The sequence below is a fragment of the Buceros rhinoceros genome, unplaced genomic scaffold (genome assembly GCF_000710305.1).
Source record: "Buceros rhinoceros silvestris isolate BGI_N320 unplaced genomic scaffold, ASM71030v1 scaffold18283, whole genome shotgun sequence".
NCBI lineage: Eukaryota > Metazoa > Chordata > Aves > Bucerotiformes > Bucerotidae > Buceros > Buceros rhinoceros.
Window position 1 is genome coordinate 7,839 of NW_010403219.1, and position 13,440 is coordinate 21,278.

The following is a 13,440-nucleotide window of genomic DNA, read 5'->3' on the forward strand; positions in this document are numbered from 1 at the left end:
GCATGCTACTCTAGTTAAGAGTAAATGCTTTGTGTGAAACTATGCCACATAAATAGCATTTGCTATATGAATTGGGGGAACCCTAGGGACCTAAACTTGTCTGTCAGCAAATCAGCGTAGAGTTCTCAGTGCATATTGGTTTTAATTGTTATAGACTGTGTGGTGGCGTGCCTGTCACCACTACTTGGCAAAGAACAGATTGCTAGTGCAGTTTCTCTGCCAAAAGGGATACTGTTACAAAAATCTATTCCTCAAAATTGCTTCTCTGTGTTGTAGGTTAAACTTTATGAATAATTATATATTTGTGGATAAAATGTAAGATTATAAATAAAAAGTACATGTAAATGGACAGTTTAAATATATAAAATATCTCTAAGTTTTTTATATATAACTGACAGTTTATATGTGTTTATCCGTAATTATATATTAATAATATTCTTACATATAATTATTTCCACACAGGTGATGACTCTTTAGATATCTAAAGAGGTCAGTGATAACTGAGAGTTTAAAGCTCTCAAGCATATATCTAGAACTGTAGCAGTAATTTCTTGAGCCCACAGCAGTGCAGACTTGTGATCTCTATTGGCATAAAACAAATGACTTATGTTCTGGCAATTTACCACTCTTTATCTGTATGAAGATTTGCTCTAGCTTTAAAACTGATTTGAACAAGTGTGAGTCTTATAGGGTTATTTTTATGTCAAGTAGTACTGCGTTACATTAGCATCCAGAAGCTTTATCACACTGTGACCTTACTGCACAAACCTTACCAAGAAAGTAGTTTTTCTGAAGAGGGGTATTTCAAATGAAGGGTAGACAAAACCAGCCTGTGCACCTGGAGGGGTATTTTTCTTTATCTTGGTAATAAAAATCTCTTGTGAAGAGACTGACAGAAGGGAATCTAATTAACATAAAGCTAATTATTAACTAACTAATCTCATAAAGATGCTCCTTGTCAGGTGATGTAGAGACTTGACCAAGGAAGCAAGCATATCCTAGTGAAGGAAGAGGGAAAGGTCTGCTGTCTTAGAGCTAGGACAGGTGGTATTGTGTGGGGTGTGTGGTGTTCTCTGGCAGTTGCCTTGTGTGTTTGCTCACCAGCAGTGTTTACAGAGCGTTCCTAGTAGTGAGCTCAGGAGAGCAATCAGCCCTCACGCCACAACACTGGAGAGGGACTAGTGACAGTGCATTCAGGTGAGCGTGCTTCCTCCGAGAGGAGCTCTGGAATTTTTCAGCAGATGCTAAAGCAGAAGGCTAGGAGAGTTTCTGCTCCAAGCATTTTGAGTGGTGGAGTACCGAGTCGCCTAAAAACAATCCAAAGGTTGCTTCAAGATTTGATGTTCCTTCTGTAGGTCTTTCACCTTTGTGGCAGGTTTGATGTACAGTCTTTGCTTACTGTAGTAAGCTAGCTGTTCTGTCTACTGGTTCAGTGTTGGTTTCACATGCCTGACTTTTTGTTTTCCCCTTTCAGTTGCCAAGTACTAAGTTCATGTTGGTTCCTATTTCTGTTCCTGTTTTCTAGGGGTTTCTAATAAATTCAAAACCAGAGAATGCTTGTGAGCCTATAGCTCCACCTCCACTGAAAGATAACTCTTCCAGTGCTTTTATTGTGTTGATTCGAAGGCTTGAGTGCAACTTTGATACCAAGGTAAGATTATTTTAATTTTTCCCCTCTCTCTGTCAAGGTCTTAATTAAGAATTACTTAAAGAATTTACAGGTGCTTCAGAAAAATCTGCTTGTGATTGTGTGAATGCCACTGTTTACTCAGTAACCCTGTGCCAGCTGAATCTTGTAGCTGTATTTATGTGTGACTTTATGCAAACACTATCATCCAATAGGTATTTCATATGGCTTACAGGTTTTAAATGCACAGAGAGCTGGATACAAGGCAGCTATAGTTCACAATGTCGATTCTGATGACCTCATAAGCATGGGATCCAACAACAGTAAGTACAGGTATCACTTCTCTCCTGTTTGAAAATCATTTCACCCACTGGAGTGTACAGCGTTAAAATCAGTATGAAGTATTATGATGAACTCTCACTTAAACCAAACGAAAAACAGTACAAAAACCCCTCACAAAACATCAAAACCACCACCAACAGCAACAAACTCACCGCAACCAGAAAGCCTCCTGCTTTTATCTTTCTGAAACGGGAGGTGTTCATACAAGAACACACGTGTATGCTCATGTATTGTTTGTACGTTCTCCAAGGGTTTCTTTTGTTTTTCCTTTAAATTTTAGTTCAGCTGGGTTAAATGGTTATATTTATGCGATAGATTTATATGACTGATGTGGAAAATAGCTGATGTGTTATTGATTAAGTAGAAATATAGGAAAAATAACCTCTTATGGTAGGCAATGAGACTGACTTTTTAGTATATGTTAGCAGTTCTGTTTTGTTGTTGCGCTGTTGAGTACATTTTTCTGGTTTTTGGACAGATGGATTCTAATTTTGTATGAATACATATTACATACACATTTTCAGTTTTTCAACTTAAAAAAGAATGGTTAGAGACCAGTGCGTGATTTTCTGATTGAGTCTGTTGCTAGGTGTTCCGATTTTAACCTCTCATGGAGTGAATATGTTCAGAGCATCTTGTAATCTGGTCAAAATGTTAGCTTTGGTTTATGGTATGTGTTCTTTGTCTATAGTGCTGTTACAACTTTCTTTGTGGTGTTTCTTTATTTTGTCCGGTCTTTGAGCTTGCCCAATATGGAACAAGACCATAAATAAGAACAAAAAAAGTCTTTCCAAGTGGAAACTCCATTGAATAAATAGGAAGATGAACTCTCAGCAAATTAAATGCCAGCTGAGTAGCCCAGAAAGCCATGTGATTTTCATGAATTCCCAACCCATGTGAACCTTATTTTCAGATTTTACTGAGAAGTCAAAGTGTAGAACAAGTTCACAACAAGTGCAGCCTTGATTAGTGTGAGGTGACACAAAGCCATGGATGCTTTTGCGTTGGGAAACCTCAGTGCTTTGATACTGGCTAAAATCAAGATATTTTGACACTTTAAAGTGAGATGCAAGTCAGAGATGCAAACCACATAAAGTGAAGCCAAGGGAGAAGATTTTTCTAGAATGTGAGATTTATCTTTCAATAATTTTTCGTTTGTGGTGTGTCTTCTGAGCCTACTGTTGCCTTCTCTAGTGAGCAGGGAAGAGGGAGGCAGTTCTGTCCAGTTTCTTGAGACTGAAATAAGATGTGGAAATGGTTTGTTCTTTTCTTTCTGTGTGACCTTTTCTAGCCACAGCTGTTTCCAGTGTGTTCATTTATGCTTAGGGTGAGGAGGAGGAAGGAAAGGTTAAGTTAAAATTTACAGTATCAAATCACAAAATCATGTAAATTGCCAGAAATTCTGGAAAACAATGAAGCTGTGTGACTCTTATCAAGTCTGAGTAGGAATGATGTTCTGGTTAAACTTATTCTGATGATGCCTTCTTTTTGTCATAGTATGTTTGATGTATGCTCATTTTAAATATCCCAGTAAGAATTTTGATTTCTATACCTGCAATATAGTCCCTTGACATTCCATAGGAAAAATAATACCACTTGTTATATGACATAAAGGTAGAGCATGCATATGCATTAGTCTATATGTCATGCTAGAATATCTTCATGTTGTAGTCCCGTAGTGTTCAAGTGTTATGTCTTAAGAGTGACCATAAAGTGTCAGCATAATAATAGTTTTATTTTCCTGTGTATAGTTGAGGTTTTAAAGAAGATTGACATTCCGTCTGTCTTTATTGGTGAGACATCAGCTAATTCTCTTAAAGAAGAATTTACTTATGAAAAGGGGTAAGTGACCTCACATGCAGCTGTATTATTCTTTATATTGTCATTGCCTCCTTTTAGTATTTATGGATTTAAAACAGGATGTTGTGATGACAGAGGCTATAGGTATTCCAGGTGAAATCTTGTGCCTGAGAGCAATGGCCAGAAAGCATTTTGAAAATTAGTATAAACTGCTTTCTTGCAAGAGGATTACCGTATATTTATCAAATGTTAATGCTTTCACTTTCATATAGCATTAAACCTGTGAGTTTAGCTAATAACCTAGGAATCACAGAAATGTTGGTGAGAGTATGTGTATTTCAGGTCTAAGAGTGTTCCTTTTTAAAATTTGTGTCAGTTCCCACTGAAGTCAGATGCTGTTCTTAAAAAAAAAAAGTAGATCATCCTTTATTAATAGTTGTAGAAGTCAGATGTTTTCCTATTCTAGGTGAATCTGCAGGATGCGTTAAGGTTAGTCTAATGGGATGCATAGTTTTGTGCTGCTTCTGTTCTGCATTTAAGTTTAAAACCTTTAAAATAAGAGCACTGTGAGAACAAGATGGTTAAAATATACCTTGAATGGGATGGGGAAAGAGGTGTGTTTCCTATTAGTCTAATGATCTTGCTTCTCCAGGTCTCTGATTTCACTAAATTAATCAAAGAACTAGACTGTGTCATTCTTAAGTAGACAACTTGATGGAACTAAGGCGTGACTCCACTTGAGTAGAGGTTATAGAGCTACTAATACTTCTACATGTTGTACTTTCTCGGGTGTTTGACTGCTTGTGCCAGCAGAATAATAAAGGGGTTTTACCTCCTTAGGTGTCAGTAAACACTAGTGTTGAGATGTCCAGTTGCCAGCAGCCGTATCAGATTCTCTAGGAAGATTTTTGGTTACTGTACAGTAATTTATTGCCTCTCCAGAGGACAAAGGTTGTGCTTTACCATGGTTCGTGATTTGAAACTAAACTTTTCATACAACCCAAAATGCTTTAGTAAATAAGAATAATTTCACAGGTTTTTCTTTGGATAGTTGTGTTATATTTTTCTCATTCTGCCGTTTTTTCATGGGGTTGTTTTCCTCATTGCTTTAGACTTACTTATGATTGAAGTCAGCAAGTAGTTTTAACTCCAGAAGTGTTCTAAAAACATTGTTTTATCCTTTTAATTTGGTTTACATTATGTGGGTATCAGCTGAGTTTTCTATGTTGCGGTGCACAGGTAGGTATTCCTTTAGTGTGTCCAGTGATAACCTTTTAATGTTTTTTATTGTATTTATTCTTCATTAAATTTTAACCTAGTTTAAAAATGTTATCTTTTTTCTCCCCACAGTGGCCATATTGTGTTAATACCAGAGTTCAGTCTTCCTTTGGAGTACTACTTAATCCCTTTCTTAATTATAGTAGGGATCTGTCTTATTCTCATTGTCATATTTATGGTAAGTTTCTTCTCTTAACATTTTTTCTTTCAAATAAATCATCACAGAACTGTCGCTTACTGATGTTAAATGAAGGGCTAGAGTAGGAACAGCAAAAGCTTTGTGTACCGTATGTACCTGAGCCACGCCTACCTGTAAATCTCAGTACAATAAACAGGTGCAAGATTTTGGCAAAGGGATGTCAGGAGCCCTTAGGACATTCTACCTGGCATATATCTACTCACAAAGAATCATCCTCACTGCTGCTCTTCTGCACAAGCAATTTCTTCTTCATCCCATAAAGAATGGCCTGTCCTTGTGCTCTCATATGCTGAGACTATGTCCCACCTTACCAAACTTGTACTGCTTGATAAACATCAGTACCGCTGTCCCACAGTGCAGGTCTGCCGGTTTGTTACTGCAGGTAGAGTAATCAGTCAGCAAGCTCAGAACCCGTTACAGCAGACACCTTACAGCACGTACATTACCATTAGAGGTTCTCAGTTGGATATATGTCCCTATAACAGGTAAAATAATTGAGCTATGTCTTATTTTAGAGTACTTAATGAGCACCCCATTTCCTGGGATCTGTGATGGTCTCTCACCAATTTACTTGATTTTTATCGAAAGGTAAAATAATAATGTATCAAGGGTTCTATAGCATTTTCTTAAAATATTTCTTGCTGCGTTAGTGTTTTTTGCACTGCAAGTTTATGTGTTTCATTGACAATCCTGGGCACATTTGGCACTATCAAAATTGCAACAGCTCACTGAAGTCAAAGCAGAGGTGATCAACTGGAGACGATGTAAAATTCACCAATGCATTGTCTGACCTTCTGGTGATAACCTTGATTGCAGAGGACTTTGCCTCGGTTAATTAGGCAAATGTATAGTCGTAGGATTGTACTCTGAAGGTCAGCAGTTTGAGGTAAGGAGAGATGGTATTTCTGAAGGGGAGCGGTCGCCAGGGATAGTATTCTGTGAACATCTGTTGTTCTGAGACCATCAGTATTCCAACTTGAGCTTCACTAATAAACGGCTTGAAGTGCACCTATGTTGAAAATGTAAACAAAATATTGGTTGTTGAAGAAAAGAAGGTGGCTATGAAAGGGACTGTGACATCATTTTGAAAATCGTAAGTACTGGCTGTGCACCCTATTAAATGTGGTGTGAAGCACTGATCCCTCATTTTTCAGGAAGATACTAATTAAGGAATGAAGAGAAAGGCAGTAAGAATAGTGAGGGACCCTCTTCTTTAAAGAGTGATTTAGAAGGCTACTGTTGAAGAGAAAACTAGTGAAGAAAGGTGTGCATATGAAAACTGTAATCATGAGTGTGAGCCTGACTTTTACCATGACCACCACTGTGGAAATTCAGAAGTAAGAGAGATGGTTTTTACCCTTGAGAGATCTCTTCATATTTTGCTTCAGAGTTTTTCACCAGTTCAGCTGCTTTTGGTTTTAGATGATGTTGAGTTAGTTGCAGAAGTTATTTAGGGAGTTACTGAAAAGCATTTGCAAGACAATGCAGTCATCGGCCCAAGCTAGCCTGGGTTCACAAAGGAACAGTCAGTCCTTGCTGACAAGGTTACCCAGCCAGTGAAGGAAGGGAAGGCAGTGGATGTCTGTGGTTGTGGGGTTTTGGGTTGGCTTGGCTTGGTTTGGGGCCTTTTTTAGCAAAGCTTTTGATACTCACAGTATCCTTCTGGACAAAGTGTCCACCCTAAAGCTAGACAGGCATGCACGACCATGGGTGAACAGTTGGCCAAAGTGTTGTAGTAAAGGGGGTTATTAATGGTGTTCATCAGGGTTCAACTTCACAGGCAGATCTTTTCGGTGTTCATCAATGACCCAGACACAGGAGTTGAGGGCACGCTGAGTAAGGTTGCCAACAATACTAAATGAGGAAACGTTGATTCCCTTGAGTGTAGAGTCCTTAACAGAGATCTTTATAGATTAGAGCAGCGGGCAGTTGATTGGTGCAGTGACCATGATCCCAGCGAGATTCCAGGTTGGATTTGGTCCCCGTTCATTCATGGGTTTGGCCCTGCTTCTTTCAGAAAATCTTGCTTTTAACTAAGAAACAAATGTGAGACTCTGATTGTTACTAAGTGTTTGAATTGCAGGAGAAAAACTGCAGTTCATGCATACAGCTCATTGTTTAGCTGGGGTGAAGAGCCTGAACAGTTTGATCCAAACAGGCTTAAAAAGTAAAGTCGGATTTGATGCAGAAGAATAGATTTTATTTTGCCAAAACCAGTTAGTTTCAAATGATCCTAATAGTATTTGTCCATAATATACATACATTCATACTTCTAAAAAATCATGTTGTGAAGTATGTCAGTGCCTTTCAGGGATTCCTAAAGTGGGAGATATTAATGCTGTTTATAATACTAATGCTCTGTGTTTACTTTATCCACCTCTGCAAATTTCCAAAGTTTTGTTGGTGTGTATACTTCGGTTAAGGCCATTTTTCTGTTTGTGTTTGTCATCATATTAGAAAAAGAATTTGACAGATGCTAGAATTAGAAACTGAACAGGCAACACGAGGTGATTCTGTTTCGGTTGGGGGTCCCTTTTGACTAACTTACTGCAAAGACTCATAAATCAGAACTTTCATTGTTCTTGTATTGTTTTAAACTTACTGTTCATGTTGTCTTACTTATGTCTGTTTCCAGATCACAAAATTTGTGCAAGACAGACACAGGGCAAGAAGGAATCGGCTTAGGAAGGATCAGCTAAAGAAACTTCCTGTACATAAATTTAAGAAAGGCAAGTGGATCATTCTTTGAATAATCAGACCCTATGTTTTTTTTAGTATGAAAAACCTCCTAAATTGAGGAGGGTTGTAGTTTTGGAGGTAATTTTGGGTACACTTGAAATAGTGTAATTTGGAATGAAAATGCACATCAAAAGTTTGACTGGACCCTGTTGTTACTGAAATAGAGGAGCTGTGACATTTCTTTAATGGAAGCAGAGCAGATGCCGTATGCTGACCATACTGAGAATTAAAATGCTGCTTAATACACCACAAAATCAGTACAGAAATTCCACAGAATGTCTTTGTTTTCATTAACAAGAGACCGCAGCAGTCAGTCACTGAGATGCATTATTTCTGTTATTTGGAATTCCCCCCTGGAGTCCCGTGTCCAGCTCTCACAGAAGGGGTCCTCACACAGAAGTCTCTGGAGCAGAACCAGAGGGGAGGCCACAGAAGTGGTCAGAGGTCTGGAACCCCTCTGCTGTGCAGACAGGCTGAAAGAGTTGGGGTTGTTCAGGCTGGAGAAGAGGAAAGCCTGGGGAGACTTCAGTGTGGCCTTTCAGTACCTGAAGGAGCCTGTCAGAAAGATGGAGAGGGACTTTTCAGCAGGGGCTGTTGGGACAGGACAAGGGGTTTAAACTAAGAGGGAGATTTAGAGTAGATAGAAAGGCGAAATGTTTTACACCAAGGGTCGTGAGATGCTTGCCCAGGTTGCCCAGAGAAGGTGGTGGATGCCCCATCCCTGGAGACATTCCAGCTCAGGTTGGAACTTGGGGCTCTGGGCAACCTGCTGTAGTTGCAGATGTCCCTGCTCACTGTAAGAGGTTGGACAGGGTGAGCTTAAAATTCCAACCCAAACCATTCCATGGTTGTGGTAATTTGTCTGGAAACTGATAAATACTAGTGGCACGTAAGTTGCCTGACATTGTAGAGACTATACAAACAAAATTGTACCAGAGGTAGTTTATCTGCTTTTCCAGAGGAGTGGTCCTTTCATTCAGTCATGATACTTCTGTGAGGGCAGGAACAAATCAAATTTATTGCCGAAATACTTGCTGTTGTGATTCTGTGTAGTGATAAATGCTATGCAAGGTCTAATGGCGAGATGAGAAATAGAGCTGTAGTAAGTTACTTTATTCAATGAAGTAGAAAAGCTGCCGTAAGACCTTCTCTATTGTTGTCTGCTCCTTAAAAGTAGAAAAAAATCTGCTACTTACCCATTTTGTCTTTTAAATGAGTTACCGTTTTTCCATGTGATGGTTCATTCTTGCAAGCTATTGCAGGGTATGAGATGAAAATGTGGAAAAAGCTCTAGCGTAGTAATTGATCGCTTCAGCGGATGTGTGTCAATAGAGAATGTACTTGTCGAAGCACAGAGACCACGTTAGTGGATGTGCCTGGATTCAGGGGTAGAACCGCTTACTGTTCTCTGCTCTTGGTAAACCCAACCTGCATTATTAATGACATTGCTGTCCCTTTGTGCAAAACAGATGCTCGGTTTGAATTGTTTGGGAAATATTAGTCAGCTTCACAGGAAAAGATAAAGGGGGGGAGGGAGGGGAAAGTGTTTTCCTTTGTAGGTTGACCAAACCTTGCTATAATAATGTATTGATATGGATTTAAAATTAACTCTAAAAAAATTAAGCCAGTAAAGCTAGTATTAATTTTGTTTTCTCTTAATGGTTCCCTATGAAGTGTAATTAGACTAAAGACAAAGTAAATGATGTGGTACTTTAAACAGAAATGGTATGATGCCCTTGATGGCACTGACCAGTGGTGAGTGTTTGCTTCTATGTTGAAGGTGATAATATGTGCTGACTATAAACATAGTTTGGCTAAGAGAAACAGTGGAAAGGAGTGTCACAGCGAAAGAGGAGGTTGTGGTTCTAAAAAGCTGTAGCTGCAATCTTCACCGTGTTACATTAGACAAAAACTTGTACTTCAGTGATGTAGGTCTGGCAGTGACGGACTCCATTTAATCTCTCACTTTTCCTACCTGCCCATGAGGTTTTCTTCTCTCTTCTGCTCTCTGTCTTCTCCTGTTACAGTACAGTATCTATGAGGAACACTCTGTTTATAAGCAGTTCTCATGTCCACTGCACATATTTTTGGGAATGACAAATTACAGCAGTGTGATTTTTTTTTTTTTTTTTTCTCTAGTGGCAGTCATCAGCTTTGCCTTCATGTTGAATAATGTATGTTAACAAAATAATATGAACCACATGTCACAGGCTTTGTGTGACCACAGAAGCCCCTGGAATTTATCTTTTGGGGAACAGATGAGAGTGTGGGTTTAATAATGGATTTCTGAGTGACCTATGAACTGGGAGGTCCCGAGTTGCAACCTCTAGTCTGATTTACTGCATGCCTAGATAAAATAATTATATATGTCCACTTCCTTTTTTACCCCTGTAAAGTAGGACTGAGAATATTTACTACTTTGCAGTGCTTTTGCAGAAATTGAGTATTTAATGTTGCAGTGCTCTATCAGTACTATGGGGGGTTTTGTTTAATTTGTTTTTTGTTTGTGGTTTTTATGCGTTACCTTCCTTTTAATGCCTTTCTGGTTTAAAAAATGTGATGAAGCAGTGTGACTCATGCGCATGTACTAACCTCTAACTTGTCTTTGCTGATAGTGAAGCATGTTGCAGATGTGCTCTTTCACTTCTCTCTGCTGTCTTGCCTCCCTTCTTGTTCACCTGTCGAACACTACCTTTAGCAAACCTGTAATTTAAACAATTTGTGGTGTCTTTGTTAATTGTACCCTGACTGCTGGCTGGCTGGTTTTAGTGTGATCTGTAATAACGCAGAAGTTACCGTGTTAGAGATCAGTCTGTTATTACATAGGTGTGAATAATTTTTAGCATCTGATTTACACCCACAAATAGAAGTCCTCTTAATGGTGTGAAGAACTCACCTTCTAAGGCTATCTTATGTGCCTTGGTTTTGTATCTGCTGTGTAATTGAGTACTATTTAAAATATTTTATTAGTTTTATACCTTTGAAAGGGAGGCAGGTTAGAAGGTTTTGCCCTTTCCTTTTAAAAAGGAAGTGTTAGGCACAGGCAAAAGATAGATTCAGTAGAAATTTTGTTGTGGCCATCATGAAATGTGAGAAATCAAGTGTAACCAGTGTTTTGGTAGAAGGAGAGGGCTCGTTTGCATTCCTTTTGCTTATTCAGGGAGCCGAGGCGCATGGGGAAGCCTAGCAAGCCTCTCAAACAAGGCAGGGAAAGAACTGTATGCAAGTAGGCGTCCTGTAGACCTTCCAGCTATGACCTGGTACCTCCATGGACAACCCTTCACTTGCTGTGTGCTCCTTATGACGTTATCTCTGATAGATGGCGAGTTTCTTTTGCATGTGGTACTTTTGAAATACTGAAGTCCTTTAAACTTTAGCAGAACATGACAGTCATGATCCTGTGAATTTTTTTTACATCTGCAAAGAAAGTGTCTTTCTCAATGCAGTATATTCTTAGACAGTTAATGAAAAATCCTGGTCAAGTTACTATTTAGAACTTTAAGTCCTGCATTTTTAACGTTTGTGCTTTATTAATGATGTTATTCTGAACACATAAACAGAAAAATAATATATCTTTGCCTCTTTTCTGTCACTGAACAACTTGCTTTGTGTCACTGGCAGTTCTTGAGCCTCCCCGTGATATTATAAGCTATGCCTGGGGTGTCTGTCCTTCAGGCCAGGTGGGCCATGTCATCTTTTTCCTGAAGGCCTGTCACTGGTGACTTTCTGGTCACTGAGTGTGTAGCCAGGGTGCAGCTGCCCCAGCATCACGTGTCTGCAGATGACTGCCCTTATGATGGGATGTACCGGTTGCGTTGGATCGTGTGACCCTGAGACTCTTCAGTCCCTCACCCAAGCATAAGTTAGTCAAGTGACAGGAGGGCTCTGTGTTCGGTCTGCTGGCACGTGGTGCTTCCAGCCCAGTGGCAGGCTGGGGCAGACGGGGCTTTTTCTGGCACACTGTAGTTCGGATATGTAAAGAACACTTCATGGTCAGAAGAACTCAGAAACTTTGGCTTTGTGCACATGGCCAGAACTCTCCCAGCCTTGAGAGCACCTGAGCAGGTACTCAACTCAGCTGATGTCATATCAAGGGATCCAAACAGTGACAGGGTGACAGGGTCCCTGTCACCGTTAAGTCCCTCTCAGGGCTCGACCAAACAAGTCTTCACAGGGCATGTAACAAAGTACAGCTGCTTACAAAATTGAATGCGTTTAACGAATCCTTACCTTGCTTCGCTTGTGCATGCAGCTTTTGCTTTACCTGTTGATCTGCCTTTCTCTCAGCTCCCAAGTCTTCATACTTGTACCCTTCCAGTTCTCTTACCCATCCCACGTTGGGGGTGAGCGAGCGGCTGGGTGGGCCTGAGCTGATCACCAGGCAGGACAGAAGCTGCTGGTATAACTGCAGACATGAGAGAACCAGTGTCCTCCAGGAGACTGGAAAGAGCCATTCAGATTGATGAAAGAAATGTGTTGTAAAGACCTCGATTAAAAAGGAAACAGGAATAAATAGACTTCTAGAAAGCATTTATATTTTGCTCATATAATGTATCATAACAGTCAGCGTACATAAAGTTGATACTGTTAGTAATGTATATCTTATTTGTGAGGTTTGAATTACAAAATAATGTGAACTTTTTCCTGTGACTAGACTGTCATTCTTGATGATTATTCTGCTTTTTTTTACCCAGTTGCCATTTTTGCTATTTTTCTGCCTAAGTTTTCTCAATAACTTATCAATACCTGTATAGTAAAGTGAACCTTGTATTTTATATACTTTTATGTTACTTCTAATATGAATGATAGACTATTACAGAGCTGGCACTTCACACAGTTTAAAACACTTCTGTTCGCCTGAAGGAAAGTGAATGAGCAGTAGTCCTAACAAGGAGAGTAGTACAGCAGTCAGCTAGCTAGCTTCAAAGAATCTGCGCCTTGCAGGGACAGGGAAGAGAAATCGTGTGTTCAGCCCGTGACACTAACTACCAGAACATGTATGTGTGTGCCTGAAAGGGTCTCTTGCGAATCTTTTAAACTGATTCTCAGTTATATGCTGCAGGAGATGAATACGATGTGTGTGCCATTTGCCTGGATGAGTATGAGGATGGGGACAAGCTCAGAATCCTTCCGTGCTCTCATGGTAAGCAGCTGTATTTTTAGGTTGGTGTTTGTATTAAATCAGCTCTCTAAAACACCGTGTCTGAAAGTGAATGTGTTTGACTGACTTACAAATTTTTTTTTGCAAATAGCACGAGTGTATCTACAAGTTGGGAAGAGTGTATGTAAACTTTTTTGTCTATTTAAAAGCAAAACAGGCTGGCGTTCCCACTTGGCGTTTTCTCTGGATATACACATGAAAGAAAATCTGGGCTTGATGCGGTCCCCTAAATGCCTGTATTTAAGAGGGAAGCACATTCCAGAGCTACTTGTTACATTAAAAACAGACTTTCAC

General features: G+C 39.5%; 1 protein-coding gene across 1 annotated transcript in view; it reads left to right on the top strand.

Annotated features, from left to right (window-relative positions):
- Positions 1-13,440, top strand: part of RNF13 (ring finger protein 13) — an 18,934-nt gene that overhangs the window by 3,495 nt on the left and 1,999 nt on the right. The window contains exons 3-8 of the mRNA XM_010132932.1: positions 1,526-1,651; positions 1,863-1,950; positions 3,721-3,811; positions 5,120-5,225; positions 7,882-7,975; positions 13,048-13,128. Coding sequence (XP_010131234.1) covers positions 1,526-1,651; positions 1,863-1,950; positions 3,721-3,811; positions 5,120-5,225; positions 7,882-7,975; positions 13,048-13,128 — 586 coding nt within the window. The remainder of the gene's footprint in view (positions 1-1,525; positions 1,652-1,862; positions 1,951-3,720; positions 3,812-5,119; positions 5,226-7,881; positions 7,976-13,047; positions 13,129-13,440) is intronic.